The sequence below is a fragment of the Argiope bruennichi genome, chromosome X1, assembly GCF_947563725.1.
Source record: "Argiope bruennichi chromosome X1, qqArgBrue1.1, whole genome shotgun sequence".
In the NCBI taxonomy this organism is placed as follows: Eukaryota; Metazoa; Arthropoda; class Arachnida; order Araneae; family Araneidae; genus Argiope; species Argiope bruennichi.
The window spans coordinates 107,891,665-107,908,778 of record NC_079162.1 but is presented as its reverse complement, the minus strand read 5'-3'; the positions used below and the strand labels follow the sequence as shown (position 1 = coordinate 107,908,778).

Below are 17,114 nucleotides of genomic sequence, written 5' to 3'. Positions count from 1 at the left end.
ATACAAAAATCTAATCAGTATGAAAACTGCTGTTCTTTAAATCAAATAGGGAAATGTCCTTTTTCATTTTAAGCTATCAGTAATATAAAATTAAATTAATTGGTGATGTTTAAGAGCAATGCATGTATAAAATCTGTAAGCTACACAATATATCTACGAAATTTGCGACTAATTAGAAAAATATTTTAAAAGAAATTTCTAAAGATTATTTTGAATGCTATTTTTTTTTTTAATTAACTGTTTGACAAGTATAGCATAAGTATAAAATTGCACAAAAAATGTATGCCTAAATGATGATTTTTTATTGATTAATTCTAAGAAACTCTCTTTTCACACAATTATATATATACTTAATACTAACAGTTCTTTAACAGGTAACTCCTCCGGATATAGAATACCAAGTTCCTTGACCACATAACTATGTCCAGATGAGCAAGATGCTATTTCATCGCCAACTTGTATAGAGCCATCAACAACAAGAATAAGACAAATTACACCTTGGTATTGTACATACCATGAATCATACTGAAGTGCTCGAAATTGTTGATTTATGTCTCCATGGGGCCTTTAAAATAAAATGTACAAGGTAAGAGTAATATATTACAATCACTTGCTATCAGACAGTATATAGATGAATTACAATTTACTGGAAACAATTTATAAACTATTTGTTATATGTAAATTATGAAGGATTTATAGGAGTTTATATATTTAAAATCGCTTTTATAGGAAATTTTCTTAATATATTTCTCTTCAAATACCCTTCTCAATGATTGTTCAATTCATTATATAAAAAGGAAATAGATTACAGAACAAAATTGCATTAAATAATTTTATTTTTTATGTTCATTTAAATCTAAAAAATTAGATGCTTCAAAATACACACATTTTTAATGATACTTACACTTCATAGTACTTAATTTAAAGTTAACAATAAACTCTATATAATTTATTTCAAAAGCTAGCAATTATAATAACTTTCCAGTCAACAAGATGAGTCAGAGAAAATTCCCACTTCATGGAAGACATCATCAAAGAATATGAAGTAAATACGCTATAGTTATTACTCAGCACATTAAAAAAGAAAAGTATGCATGGGTAAAAAGTTGAAAAATGTTAAAAAGTTTTAATTTTCTTAGAGAAAAAAATAATTCATATAAGTCACATCAGCACAGAAATACAACAATAAAAATCATGTATGCTTCATATATATTTTATCATCAGCAGCACAGAAAACGATGACAATAAAACAAATATAAACAGTAAAAGTGCAAATACAATCTTAATTTTTTTTTTCTAAATATTCCAGATCTCAACTAAAGTACTACATTAGCATATTACAATATTTTACTTACAAAAAATTAAAATTTAAAAAGTTGCTGAAATTTCTATATTGAAGACAGCTAAAATATTTCAAGGCATGATAATATGCAAGATATTTGTCTCATAAAATTTTTCTAAACTTGCTTTTAATTTTCGAATTTTAATGAATAAAAGAGTGTAAAGGTTTAAACATATTTAGATTTCAACAAAAATAAAACTACATAGTAGACAACAAATTTTAAAAATAAGTATTTAAACATAGTGGCTAATTAGTCTTACGGAGGAATTTTTTCAACAACTGCGAGTAAAACATCTTCAATGCCTGTACCCAATTTTGCGGAAACCTAAAAAAAACTATATAAATTAAAAATTCTTTTTTTTATTTTTTAAAATAAAAAAATACGAAACACGATTAAGTTTTCGGTTACGAACTACGATAAGATAAAATACGATAATCAGATTTTTTTATTTTTTTTATTTCACGTGAAACATGTTTCAATTCATAATATGAATTTAATATTTAACAAGTTCTTACAGCTAGCATTCGTATTAATAGTCGCCTTTATTACCTTTCAAATCTGAATTTTGTAAAAAACACAAAAACAAATTTCAAATACAACTTGCAAAAATGTCATAGATTGGAAAGAATCTATTTGTTTAAACGAAAAGAAATCTGAAAATGTGACTTGTAAAAGTTACAAAAAGTATGTAAAACTTGCCAAACAAACAAGTATAAGCCACAAAAATGTAGAAAAAAAAATGTACAAATCTAGCAAAATTTTGGAATTTTATTTCACCATACTTAACGTTTGCAAAAAGAAAAAAAAAGTTTTGAATACAATACGTGTATTTAAAAAGAAAATTTTAATTTATGCATTAATATATTGTGGTAAAGCTACAGTAAGGATCAAATATAAACAAGGGAATCAGTTTACTCGTAGAGAAATCGTGAAGTGCCTTATAAAGTTAAATTGCACATATAAGAAACAACATATAAATGTTTAACTAAGTGAACCAAATTGTTTTACAAAATAATAATAGAAACAATCTGTTGAAATGAAATTACAGGCAGCACAAAAGACACAAAATATTTTGTAAAAATTTCAAAGAATACACTGTGATTAGATACTTTTTAGACAATTGTATAATTGCTAATTAATATACTGTTTATGAGAAATAGTATATTAATATTATACCTCTATTAAATTCGTTATATATATAAGTTTTCTTACCTGTAGTATATCCTCTTCGTTGAAACCAAATAAAGAAGTAAGTTGATTGGAGACAATTTCAGGTTTGGCATTTTTTAAGTCAATTTTATTTAAAACTGGGATAATTTCTAAGTTATGAGCTGAGGCTAAATTAAAATTAGCAACTGTCTGTGCTTGGACGCCCTATAAATACAAATGATAAATAAATTTTATGAAAGCCCAGTATGTTTATAAAATGGGATTCGAAATTATATGAGCAATTAAATGAAAATTGAAAAAAAAATTTATTCATGAAAATATTTTCATTATCATTTCACAAATATTATAAAAGTCTTCCATCAAATAATAAAAACATCCAGTTTTCAGTGAAGAATTTGAGATTTCTGAGATTTCAAAATATGTGTGCATAGTTTGCTATTTGCACTCTTTAGTTCTGGATCATTTTAAATACATATACACAGTAAATTAAATGACTAGGATCAATATCAAACTAGGATCAGGCAAAATTTACATTTATATGTAAATCATAAATCAATAATAAAGATAAAAATAAAAGACAAATAAAGGTACTCGATACAATAGTTACTAAACAGAGGATGAAATCAATGTGGACCGCAAATACTATTATAGTATTTTCTGGAAACAGAATCAAACAATTAAGTGAAAATATATGTTTCATTCCAAATGTTATAACAGACCGTGAACAAGAGCGAAAATGCAAAACTGAGAAACCATCAAATAATTTAAAGGAAACTACATAATAGAACAAGGTAAATCAAATACCAATACAAAGTGGAGATACTATATGAAGAAATTAAAAGGAAATGTATTTTACAAATGAGAAAAGAGCAGTAAAAAGGACATCTTCATCTGTTATCTCAAGTGCTTACCAGATGTTTACAGTGAATTAAGTAAAGAGACTAAGCATCCCATTGGGATGTTGCAAGGGGACAGTTAGAAAAATGTTGAGTTTGTGATGAGGATAACGACATAAATTAAAGGGAAAATTACATCTGAAACCAAAAGGTATAAATTGAATATAAAGAAAGAAATTAAAATAAGAATGACACAAAAAAGGGTCTGGAAAAAATTATGAAGGAAAAGTATTAATATTTGGGATTCATAATTCTGGCCAAAGGCGTATTTTCGAGGTTTATAATAACTTTATTAGCTTGGGTGACCACTCTGCAATTTAAAATTGCGCCAACATCATCCTAATATGAAATCCTTTACTTTCATCTGAAAGCTACTAATTGAAGATTTAAAGATAGAGGTGGATATATTTATGATAATAATTTTTTAAATACCTTATGTGATTTTTGATTAAATTTATTCCGTTCCTTATTTTATTAATAAGTTGATTTATAATAGTGTTTTTGTAACTTTTACAAGACATATGAATTTTAAAAAATATATGTATTAACGTTTCGCTTCAAAATCGTTTTACTTTCGGTCTTTACTTTGTATTTTCACTTGGATTTTTCCACTTAATTGTATATATTTTTTTGGTTGTGTATATATATATATATATATATATATGCAAACGTACTTTCGCAGATGCATGGCCGAAAAAAAGAAACGTTGGAATGAACTTCAATTTATTTCACCACGGGGGCCACAATGAGGAAGAAAGTCGATGATGAATTTCTTTAATATTTATCGATTTAAAAAAGGAATTTTAGGCATCTTTGTGTAGGTGTGGGGACTTTTAACCCTCCACTCAAAGAGTGGAAAAGTCAAGTACACTTAATTTTCCAAAATTAAAGTAATCATCAATTTTTGTAGAACACGTGTTAGAAATAATTATATAAAAAAGTAAGATTTGCATCAGGTAATAAGAGAACACAGATAAAAATTAGGAAATTAATTAAGATTTAAAATAACTTAAAAATATCATATATATATATAAACATAAACGTTATTTTTGAAGCAGAGACGTGGCCGATGAGAGAGAAGATACTCTGAATTTTTTAACTTCGTTTCATTTCCATCCCTGAAGGTATGATTTATGAACAAGCAGAAGCGACGAGCACAACACAGAACGACACAAAACGATATGAGGAAAAGCTAATGGAAATGTTATCCCTGTGAATATATACTGTGAGATTTTAATAGGGATTTCCAACACTTGTCGATCACAGGCAAGGGAATCATAAGGATCTTTTAAAAAGAATGTGCTTGGCTGGACATTTTTTATCCCTTCACTCGGAGGGTGGGAACTTGTCGGCTTTTAGCCGATTCAGCACTTTTAGAACTCGTGTTGAATTAATTAAATAGAAAAAGTGGAATGGGGTCAGGAAATAAGAGAATATTCTAGAATGAAGTTGATGTGAATTGAGCTAAGAGTAAGGAATTTAATTAAGTTTAAATTAGATTTTAAAATATCACACACACACACACACAATAAACAAGTAAGTATAATGAAAGTTAAAGAGCACAGAAGTGTACATTCTACATATAAAAAATTACAATAATAAAAAGGAAATTTTTAAATGCAAAAAGTTCAATGAAAGCTATGCGTGATTCAGCATAACTGTTAAATATGAATTTCTGTTTAATAAGAATTGTATAGATAACTGATGATTGTACACTGAATGCCCAAAAATAAAATATAAGCTAAAAACATATTTCTAAATAAAACTCAAAAGGAATTTCAAATAATCTGTAGAGGCAGGAAAAAAGATACAAAAAATAATTATTATTAATAATTTTTCTTACAGAATACATATGATATATTTGATATATTAAAAAGAGATGTGTCCATATTTTTCTTTATCCCCATTCTCAAAATCACTTGAGAATATACATTAAAAAGGTCAGTTATCTGTTTCAGAATCCATGAAATGATTAGTTAAATTATAATAACTTTTGTTAGAATACAAATATAGTCACTGTATAAATAATCATAGAAAATAAATAATTAAATTCACATTTAAAAATGAGAACAAATTATAATAAATAAAATCAGGGCCGGTCTGACATGGAGGATTATAGGAAACAATTTCGGAGAGCCTCAATATATTTAACAGGTTCAATGAATAATACATAAAATATAAATAAATGGAATTAAATTCAAATAGCTAAAGCAGTAATATTTATTGTTAAAATCTGTAATAATTTTGTAAACAAGAATTTAAATAAAATTATACAGGAGTTAAAAATTTTTTTAAAAAATTCAGAAGTGTCAAAGGTTTGATTAGATATATTGCCCAACATTAAATTCCTGAATGAATTAAGGGTTTAACAAATTATTTATTAATTAACATTGAAAACACAGTTTATGGAAGTATTTAACTAACAAAAACATTTCAGAAATGTAATAAATATATACATATTAATTTTTATTCTTGACTTCGAACCAAGCAAAATAAATTTGAATTATTGTAGATTAATTGAAGAAAAAAAGAAACAGAGAAAAATTCAAATTAGCCATGTTGATTAAATGGCATTATTACGCAGCATTGAGGGGGGGGAGCTTAACTTCATAAATAATATATCATGCCAAACCTAAATATTGAAAAGCAAAGTAAGTTTGATAAATTGAACAATAAAATAAAGTTATACAAAAAAAAAAAAAAAAATCGAGTTAGTAAAAATATTGTAGAATCATTATTTAAAAGAAAATAAATGGATGAAAATGAATTGCTTAAAATGCTTTGTTAAAATAAAAGCTATCATGAAAATGACTTTAAAAATTAAACAAAAGATACATCTCACTACGAAAATGTGGTCATGTAAAAGAGTTTATTTATTTATATATTATTTTTAAACTTTTTTTTTTTTAATTTTTCGAGTCACAAGTTCAAGTTTTCTTTTAAGCTTTTCAATAAATGCGCGTGCTTTTTCGATAGCACTCTGGTGTTTGGTTCTATTGGGAACAATTGATCCAATCAACTAAAGGCCGGCACTGAATAAAAGACATCAGCTCTTACGTAATTTTCTTACCTGATTTGCATCCACAAGAAGAATTACACCCTGGCATGCAACTAATGACCTATTTACTTCATAGCTGAAATCTACATGACCCTACATTTCAAATGAAAGAAAATTAAACATATTAAAAAGACCTTATACATTAAAGTAAGATTTTAATACAATTTAAACTGCATCACAGCAAATTCTTTATTAATTTAGAAATACGTAAAGAATAGCGATTGCACAGTTGAAAAAGATTATTCCAGAGAAGGAATCATCTTTTTAATAATGGAAATTTATTTCCATTAAGCAAAGTTTTTAATCCAGAATTTTCTTCAGTGTCTTATATTTTTAAATCAAACTTTCAAGCTTTATGATCCACATGATCATTGTGACCCAAAAGCATCAGGATGTATGTCTCAATCACAGCAAAAAGCAGAGTGGACTTGAATGACTGGATTGCAAGGAAATTGAAATGGCGAAGTATCTCCATTTATTCACTTCTTGTGATGCTTTACAATTCCTGCAGTCTGTTGTATGCTCACTTGAATAGTTGGGTTCTTGGTTTCTCCCTCTTTGAGAACAGCCTAAATTATATTGGGTAATTTTCGCTATTTCTCTGCTAGTCTCCTGGTTTATTATATATATATATATATATATATATATATATATATATATAATTTTCATTTAATAAATTAAACAAAATTCTGTTTTTAATTACGGCCATGTACAGATTTTCGATATTTGAAGTATTTTTTTTAATTCCATGCAATATTAAAAGGGCCAATTGTTTCCCAAATCATTTAAAATGGCTGAAAATCGATCGATAACGACCTGTAAATTCTGAAGTCCGCTTTCCCATTTTTTTCGCAAATTTCAAACTTTCGAATCATAAAAGGAGGCCTTGAATAAGCAATAACCCATCTCTATAGAGCGTCTGGATTCAAGTAGGGGTGAACTTGCTGGCCACTCTATGCCTTGTTCCAATGGAACTAGTCCTGCGACATAAAACGTTACCTCCCATTATAGGAAAGTATCCATGATGTACACGATAAAACAAATGGTTGAAAATCTCTTTGAATCTTCTATTCAATAAACTGGCATTCTGGATTATGTGCAGTTCTCTACCTCCATCTGCATTTGTTTCAGCCCAAACTATCAGACCACCACCTCGATTATGTGACCTTTCACACTCGAAGGTAGTATTATTTCTCATATGGAAATCTTTCCATATGTAGAAAATGAACACCATACAGAATCTTGATCCATATGTGAAGAAAAATTTATGCCACTGCAAATCCAAAACTGCAATGATCATCCAACTGCTACCAAAACTGCAATGATCATCCACAGAATTTCCTCACAATACGAAGGCTAATGAAATGCCCAAGTGCATGCAAATCCTACTAATGAAGGCGAATTCGCTTAGTTTATCCTGTGGCTCAAAAAAGAACTTTTGAGAGATAAATGATTTCTTTTGTTCTGCTTCAACAGGAATAACGGACAGGAAGCGATTGAGGATAGTCTTATTCCACATGTATAACTATGACTTCACCTTCTACAAACATCTACAGTACTTCGAATCGATTCCATAGTCAACAAATTATACTTTTAGACACATCAAAGAAATTTATTACTCTTATTTGTAGCGCATCTTTTCCCCATAAACAAAATATTTGACAAGCTATTGATTCTGAAAATCACGATCTTGAAACATTGCTCTAAATCTTTCAGGAAGATGCATCTCAACAAACCTAACGTGGCACAATGCAAGCAACAAAATTTGGGATTATCATTCTACCAACGGTGTTCTTGAATGAAAAATATTACATATTTTGAAATCATTAATATTATTTTTTTATAAATTGTCTTTCCCTAATATCTTTCCAGCATCGCATACAGAATCAGTAAAATTTAATTAGATTTTACACATTAAACTAATACAATGTTGTGAAAACGATGAAATGAAGATTTTTATTTTATTTATTGTGCAGTATATTTTAAAATTGCAAGAGAGATAACTTTTATCTTTTTAGCAAGGAATATGAATAACTAGAATGATATGCAGTCCACTTAAATAATAGTAAAAACTTGTAATGCACTCTACACTGTTGCTGCAAACATAATAAATCAAATATATGAAATGATATTAATAATTTAATATTTACAAATAAACCTTTACAATTTTTTATAATTAGGAAAGAAATATATAGTTAAGTATCCCGCCTTTTAATACTTTCAAATGTACATTTAGAATCAAACAAAATCATAGCCATTTAATATATATATTTTTTATTTAGTTATATTAGCGTCTTATTTTGGAAGCAACTCTAGAGTTATATTGGGATAGATGTCGTATTTTTGAATCGCGATCCAATGACGATACCTGAGCTGACACCCTCTCTCCAAACTTCCGCATCCCACATGACGAATGTAAGGCCGTTTGGTATATGACGTTAGGTATGCTTAAACAACGATACTTAGTGGAATCAAGTACTGAACCTGGAATCCTCCAGTTCTGAAGCTGTGGCCATGACACTAGGCCACTGCAGACACTTTTTTTTTTTTTTTTTTTTTTTACATTGTGTGAATACAAAGACATAGCAATGATAAATGGGATGCAGGATATACCATTTTTTTTTTCTTTTATAAAAATATTTCGCTTAAAAAAGTGAAACTGGACTAATATTTTGTTTATATATTATCTGGTGCATCTATTACTTTCATTCCCAACACAATCTTTACGTATCTAATATGGTTAGAGTTTCCATTGGATAAACGTAATAGACCATCATGCTAGATTTAGAGGAATGCAAATATATAGTGTTAAATTAATTATTTTTACCAACATAAAACATCCAACTTAATATAAGGTATGAATTAATGAAAGAAAATATTTTTGTAATTTAAATACATTATACTGACATTCAATTACTTACAGGAGTATCAATGAGATTCAATAAATATGTTTGTCCTTTATACTCATGAAAAAGAGATACTGTTTGAGCTTTCACTGTAATGCCTCTCTCTCGTTCAACTTGAAGTTTATCTAAAACTTGCTCATTTTTTTTCTTTCTCGAAATATTTCCTAATTTATAAAAAGAAAATATGAAGCTTATATATTTATATCAAAAGAATTAAGTAATTTTAAAATATACAAATTCATATTAAATTAATTTGAATTTTTAAGCTAAAGTATTTATAAAGGAATCTGAAAGCTCATCTTTCTCTTCTTACATGCAAAATCATCATGAAAATTAACTTTCTAAAATTTCAATATTGTATACTTTATTGATGTGATAAAGAAACTTAAATGAATAAAATAAATATTTCAGGCAACACCAATCAAAACTCACAGCTCCTTAGTAATAAATTAGAAATATTATAAGCCATTAGTAATATCAATTTCAAATAACATTTCAATATTCGCAAAACACACTAATAATTCAAATATTTAACCGACACAATTATATAGAATAAAAAGGGGGGACTTTAATTTTAAAGCATTCTTTGACATACTTTAAAAATGCAAATGTTTTATGGTTAATTTCGATCTTAGTGCATTATATTAGTCCTTTTTGTAGAATTCTATGGAGTATGTAGAATTCTATGAGGTATTAAAATAAGTTTTGCTTGATTTGGCAACTAAATATATGAAAGGGTTTTACAACATTATATAATACATAACTGAAAATGATTTAGTTATTCTTATTTAGTTATTCATGTCCTGTGCCAAAAATGACAGAAGCATCTCTTGTATAATATCACGTGATTTGCAAACTGATCAATGATAAGAAAAACTTCAATTTAACAGATAGGGTTCGAATCTTAGCTACAATTTGCAACAAATTCACACGATTTAGATATTGATATTGACCTTTTCAATGTTCTCAATGTACAACACCAAATCGTCCCGCTTTTCCATTCAGCAGCAGCAATATTCCCTAGACATATAGTTTTGAAAAAAAATTTGGGAAGTTTCACACAGTTTGAAAATTTTAAATAGTTCACTCATCTCGCTGTCAATTCTTGAAATAAATAATACACACTAGGTAAAAAGAGGTTCAATATCCTACGTGAATATTATTTCTGCACGAGTAAATGAATTATTGACAATATGCAGGCTACAATTATCCACAATTATTAACAATGTTGAAAATTCATTTTGCATTTCAACATTTAATAAATCAAAAACCTCAAATTTAATGATGGATCTCCATCTATTTCTATTAAAGTTCCCCAGATAGTAGTGGTGCTAACTTTGTTCGTCCTTCCCTACACTCATTCCTCTAAACTACACAAAGAGAAAAGAATGGGGATTGACAGTGTTATTAACATCTTTTTATTGCACATATACGACACATACAAAAAGAAAGTAGTGTGAAAAGTATAAAACAATAGAGTACGAAATAGTACTACTGTCAGAATCTTTGAATTTTGATATATTGTCACCTGTTACCTTACAACAGTGACAGCAACAAAAGAAAGAAGATTGAAATATTTGTATTTTAATAGAAAATTTCCTACTCTTTCAATCCATTTTTACTTTTTCGTATACAAGATTACAAAGAAAAAATACAGCAATCTTCAAAAAATTTGGCCCCGATAATTTGACGAATCTCCACCGCTTCAGACCTCTCCAGATCCGAAAAATATTTTTGAATTATATCTATTCGTGAACACAATAACTCAAAAATGCTATGAGCTAGATAGATGAAATTTGGTCTGTAGTCTTTACACCAAATTTGTAGAATCCGAAACAATCTCAAATGAAATACCTCTACGAGTTGTATCTGAAAGCAAATGAACACAATAATTACAAAACATAAGCAGTTAGATAAAATTGGTACACGGTTTTAATATTTTAAAGTATCATTCAAAAATCATTCGAAAAAATGTATCCAAAATACATGCTCTGTTTTCCTCAATGTATTATGAAGCCCAAAACGCATATGTGCGGATTCTTGGGGGGGGGGGAGGCTGTCATGGATTTTGCAGTCGTCTAAGGTCCACAAATTTTATAGAGAGAGAAGAGTGGATAACACTTTTGTTAAGGAGTATGCGAGTACGCTTCGGTGAGATAGCTCCCATTGGTTGAATTATAAAGGCAAAACCAAGTCACAAATTGACTTTCTCTTCACTTTCTCCCCAAAAACAATGTCTATTTCACCAATTTTACAAGAACTTTCCAAGAACTCAACAACAACAACAAAATATCAAGTACTTTTCTGGGACCCCGAATTCAGTAAAATAAAATTCAGACAATTTTCAAGAACTCTGGAATCAAATTAAATAACCTTTCATTGACAAGATTAAAATATTAATTTATGATCAGACCAGGAATATAAAATATATTAATGTATTAGATTAAAAAAATTATGTATATATTCCAGTATCAGAAAAAAAAATCAGGATGAGAAGTGGAAAGGGTTATATGAACTATATTTTTTTTAAATGGCAAATAATAGCTCCCTTTACCTATTTAAAACTAAATTAATGAAAACAGCTAATAGGTTTTTGTTGTAGCAATGACATCACTTGCAAAAAAATTTATTTCAATTCAGATAGCAGATGGCTGAAATGAAATCCTCATAAAGTAATGAACACATTAAGAAAAATAGTTTAATTAAATGATAACGATCATTTTAAGAAGTACAAAATGGGGGGGGGGGTCTATATATCTATTTTGAAAACAATTCTTTTTTCCATTAAAATAAAATTTCCTTACTAAATGCACACCTACTTGGAACCTCAAAACATTTCAAATTAATAATATTTTTTCAAAAAATATTATTAATTTGAAATTATTAATTAAAATATTATTATCTTCCTTAGATAAAATGTGAAATAATATTTTAATCATAAATTTATAATCTATGAAATCCTCATTCAAATGAATAATTTTCATTGTTTTACTTTCATTCTTTAACTCATTAAATAGATTTTTTCTATTTCTTTTGCTTTGAACCATTTTATAATTTTATCTCCTAAAACAAGGAAATTTAAATAAAGTTTTTTTTTTGTTGCTGCTGGAAAGGTAAAAGAATTTTACGGTTTAGTTGACCTAGAAAAATCATTGGGGGAAGGGACAGATTTATTATTACAAACAAATTTATATATTTATTATTAAATATTTTATTTATTAAATATTATATTATATTAAATATTTATTATTATTATTACAGACAAATTAAATTCAGTAGACAGTGCTCTATGATTGGGTAAGAACTTTGGAAAATTTTGCTGGAGTATTGGTATTGTAATTAATGGAACTATATATATGAAGGATAGAAAGTTACAAATAATATAGACAACATGAATGTTTATTCTCATTTCCTTTTCTTAAGACAATGCTTTTTGTTTCATCCAATCTCAGTTTTACCGTTTCTTACTTCTTGTTGTTGTTTTAATCATTGAGTCTCTTAATAAATGATGATGTATCACTACATATCAATAAATGATTCAATGGAAAATAACCACTTCGCTTTTGGATGTTTTAAAAAATGAATAAATAATATTTCCCATTTTCAAATCTATTATACAAAAATATAAGCAATCTATTAGCACATTGAGTCAGATTTTCTTAAATATTTTCAATAAGTTTATTTACCTGCAAATTCCATCAAACGATCTGATAAAGTGCTTTTTCCATGATCAACATGAGCTATTATTCCAAAATTTCGAATATATTTTAAAGGAAAGTTTTTCATGTTAACCTGCATTAAAAAAGAAATTAAAAAAAAAAACAATGCATTTCTTTTATTATTTTTTAAATATTAATTAAAAAATATATTAAATAAAATTAGCACAAACCTTGAATTCTTTTCGTTCACTAGAAAATTCTAACCTAGAAATATAAAGAAAGAAAAAAAATTCTTAAAATAAAAAGAAAGAAAAACAAGAATGCATTGCATGAAATACTTTGGCTGCATAACTAAACAGTTTTGAATAATAAAATCAAAATGAAATACCAAAACTGTCTTTTTCCAAATTATAAGTAAATTCTTTACAAATAAAGTATATTCAGTATCATCATTTTGTATAGATGTAGAAATTCTATCTATAAGAATTTTTCACTGAAATGTACTGAAAATAATTATTTTTTTATCATTTTATTACTTTTTATCTCTGTCTAAGATTTTTAGGTAATTTTTATATGGATATTTAGTTAATGAAATTAATAATAACACTGATATGAAGAAGTTGATAAAAATTACATGAAAATAGAAGATATCTCATACATATGATTGAAAATTTTAATGATATCTATAAAATTTTGTTACTTAACTCGAATATAAATTCAAGGGAAGAAAAATTTTAAATATAAGTATAATATATATATATTCAATTAAAAAACAGAAAACAAGAGAGAATTTAAGATTTCTCCAAGAAAATTTCACATCCTTTAACACTTAGATGCCAAGTGTTGCCCTTAAGCAACATACTCGGTATTGGCTTCAACAATATTATGAGAGTAAAATTGAAAACCTAATGCTTGTTGTTGCCAGTAGGAGTATGGAAAATGATACTCAATTTACAATACATACATGGTATCATAAGTGTTAAGCAAAAAATTAAGCAAACTGATGCTTTTGATTTATGACTGCAATTCATCTATATGATTGAGAATATCATATTTTATTCTGCAAATCCGAATTAATGCCTTGATCAAAAAATATACTTAACTTCTTAGTAATAGACAGCCTATCCTATTTGAGCCATTAATTGTTATTTCATGCTTTTTAATAATATGAAGGGCCAATGAGATATTGAAATATTTACAAATGAATTATGCATTTAAAATTACTTAATACTTTCATTGACTGCAGATTTAAATACCAAAAATTCAGTGATTTAATGCAAATGCCATATATGCCATTGTGAGTAAAGGCATTAAAAGTTGATACTTAAAAAGTAAGGTATTTATGTCTATATAAACTTTAAAGTTATATTACTGTTCACAAATACTTTTTACTAAACTAAAGAAAAGTTTTGCTGATTAGCAACAAATTGTTACTTATCCACAAATTATACTTAAAACAAGAAATGCTATTTTTTAAAAGTATTTATCCTAAGACATTGAAAAAACGAAAGTGAAAAACAGTTTTTTAAAAAATCAGATATTTAAGAGTAGTAAGTTAAATTCATTTTATGATAACTTTTACACAATAAAGTATTTCAGTGTTATAACACACATATATATTGTTAAAATACAGTGATTTCAGTGTTATAACACACATATATATTGTTAAAATACAGTGAACAGAATTATAAAATATATTATACTACAGAACTTAATACAAAAACAGAAATCTCATACAAACAGCATTTAAAATTAAATTTTACTAATAAAAAGATACTTGGTTCTTTATATTGAATTATTAAAGTATAGTCTTCCACAAAAATGCTACTAGCTTTTATTACATGTAAAAACCCTATTATATATATATATATGTAATGATATCTCTAAATCTAATTTAAATTAATTTCCTAATTTTTATCTTAATTTAATCTGTATTAACTTAATTCTAAAATGTTCTCTTATTTCCTGGCCCAATTCCACCTTTTTATTATTCAATTAATACTACATGAGCTCTAAAATTGCTGAAATCGACAAGTTCCCCCACTTTGAGAGAAGGGATAAGAATTTGTTAGTCTAAACAAATTCTTTTGAAAGATCCCTATAATTCCCTTACCTAAATCAACATGTATAAAGAAATCCCTATACAAATCTCACAGCATATAATCACAGGAATAAATATTTTGTTCACTCTTTTATCTCTTGTGTTGTGATGTAGATTGGTGTACCTCGCCACTTTTTACTTGAACATAAATTATGCCTTGCTAACTTGCTTGAATATACATTATATAATATATACACTCACACTGTAGACCAAATAAATTTGTTTGAAAGAAATGAAAATTTTGAGCATATCTGGTTTTTTTCACTTTCATATTCCATCAATGTTCAAAATTGTAAAAATATACACTTCTACCATAACAAACTTAAAATTTAAAAAAAAAATTTCATAAGGCAAAAATAATTCAGTATAGTAATGAAATTAGGAACCAACCATCATTTTGTTATTTGTGGTTCAATGTTCAAATTCAATTTGTGGTTCAATTGTATCAAAGAATGTGCAGCTTGATAGCAAAAACTGATACTTTTAATAATTTTACATCAAATTTTATTTTGAAGAATGAAGACTATTTTGAAGAAAGAAGGAAAAGAAGACTATCTGATCTTTGTATATACTAATACAGCATATTTGAAACAGATATGTTGCAAATATGCTGATTTGAATAATTTTATAAGTAGTTTCAGAATGATGAAAGAAATTAAATATATTTGTTTTTTCGGTATCTATATGTTTACAAAATGTAAAAAAATACCCAAATTCAAATATATAAGACAAAAATAGTAGTAGTTTAGACAGCTGAAATGGAATGAGAGCTTTAGAGCAAGAAATTTTAAGCTTATAAAACATATTATCACAGCAGTTATTATATTAGTTTTTGTCACTTATCATGAATGATTAGATATGAGTTCTATCAGAATTTTATCAGGGGAAGGTATTAAAAAGTTTTACTTTGAAACAAACTGCATTCCTCTGTCTATTAGTATGCGAGACACTAACTGACATATTGTAGTTATTTGTCAAACTGCCAAAGAGAATTTAAGAAACTTAGAGTTATCAAGTTTTGTTGTCTTTATCTTTTACTATAAAAAATTAAAAATAATCTTATGGTATATAAATATGTAGTCATCGTCATCTTGATTTTTATATGTTTACTATGGTTAATCAAGTTAATGTACTAATGAATTATAACTTTGAAATATGTATTATGTAAAGATGGGGCTAATTCTACTGTACTGAGAAATTCAAACAATGTTTTTTCTACAAACGAACTTTTCATGTAAAGATATAATTTCAAAGAAATAACATGTTGTATCTTAGAATATCTCAAGATATAAAGGTGTTTGAATGAAATGTAGTATTTTAGTTTTAAAGCAAATCTGTTGATTCAATTTATTATACATAAGGTTTTTTTTTTTAAATAAATAATCTTGTTTAGGGAAGAAAAGAAGCCAATATATTATTTAGATTGACAAAATGGTTTAGATTGACATTAAATGACAAAACTGCCAACAACAGCAAGTTTTAAAATTATAGTACATTTCTTAAATAAAAATAAAAAGTTTTAACATAGTTTCAAATTTTATAATTTAAAAAACTTTATACAAGTTGATATATATATATATTTCAATTCTTTATAAGGTAAATAGAAATAATACTTTAAGAATTTAAGAAAGGAAAACAAAGAAGAAATAAGCAAATGAAGAAGTTGAAGTTACAGTATAACATATCAATTGTTTAAGTCATAATACCAATTAAGTAAATAGTTTGGTAAAATATCACAGAAATCTCGAGATGTTAAGACTCTACAAATAAAATGTTAATATTATTAAAGGCTAAAATTTAGAGTTATTATATTTAAAAACTATGATTTAATAGTTGATACAATAACTAGATGTATAACTGCTTAGACTTCATACTGCAAGAACTGACAACTTTGTGTCATACTAGATTTATTGTTTGACACTGTAAGAATTAAACTAAAGAACCAAATAAAAAAAATGGCTTTATATATAATTCTGAATAC

General features: G+C 26.7%; 1 protein-coding gene across 3 annotated transcripts in view; it reads right to left on the bottom strand.

Moving 5' to 3' along the window:
- Nucleotides 1-17,114, bottom strand: part of LOC129958206 (translation factor GUF1 homolog, mitochondrial-like) — a 52,333-nt gene that overhangs the window by 27,738 nt on the left and 7,481 nt on the right. For all 3 annotated transcript variants that reach the window (XM_056070484.1, XM_056070482.1, XM_056070483.1), the window contains exons 3-9: nt 13,263-13,296; nt 13,060-13,165; nt 9,389-9,537; nt 6,480-6,560; nt 2,556-2,717; nt 1,603-1,667; nt 362-565 (exon numbers count right to left, since the gene is read on the bottom strand). In XM_056070484.1, coding sequence (XP_055926459.1) covers nt 362-565; nt 1,603-1,667; nt 2,556-2,717; nt 6,480-6,560; nt 9,389-9,537; nt 13,060-13,165; nt 13,263-13,296 — 801 coding nt within the window. The remainder of the gene's footprint in view (nt 1-361; nt 566-1,602; nt 1,668-2,555; nt 2,718-6,479; nt 6,561-9,388; nt 9,538-13,059; nt 13,166-13,262; nt 13,297-17,114) is intronic.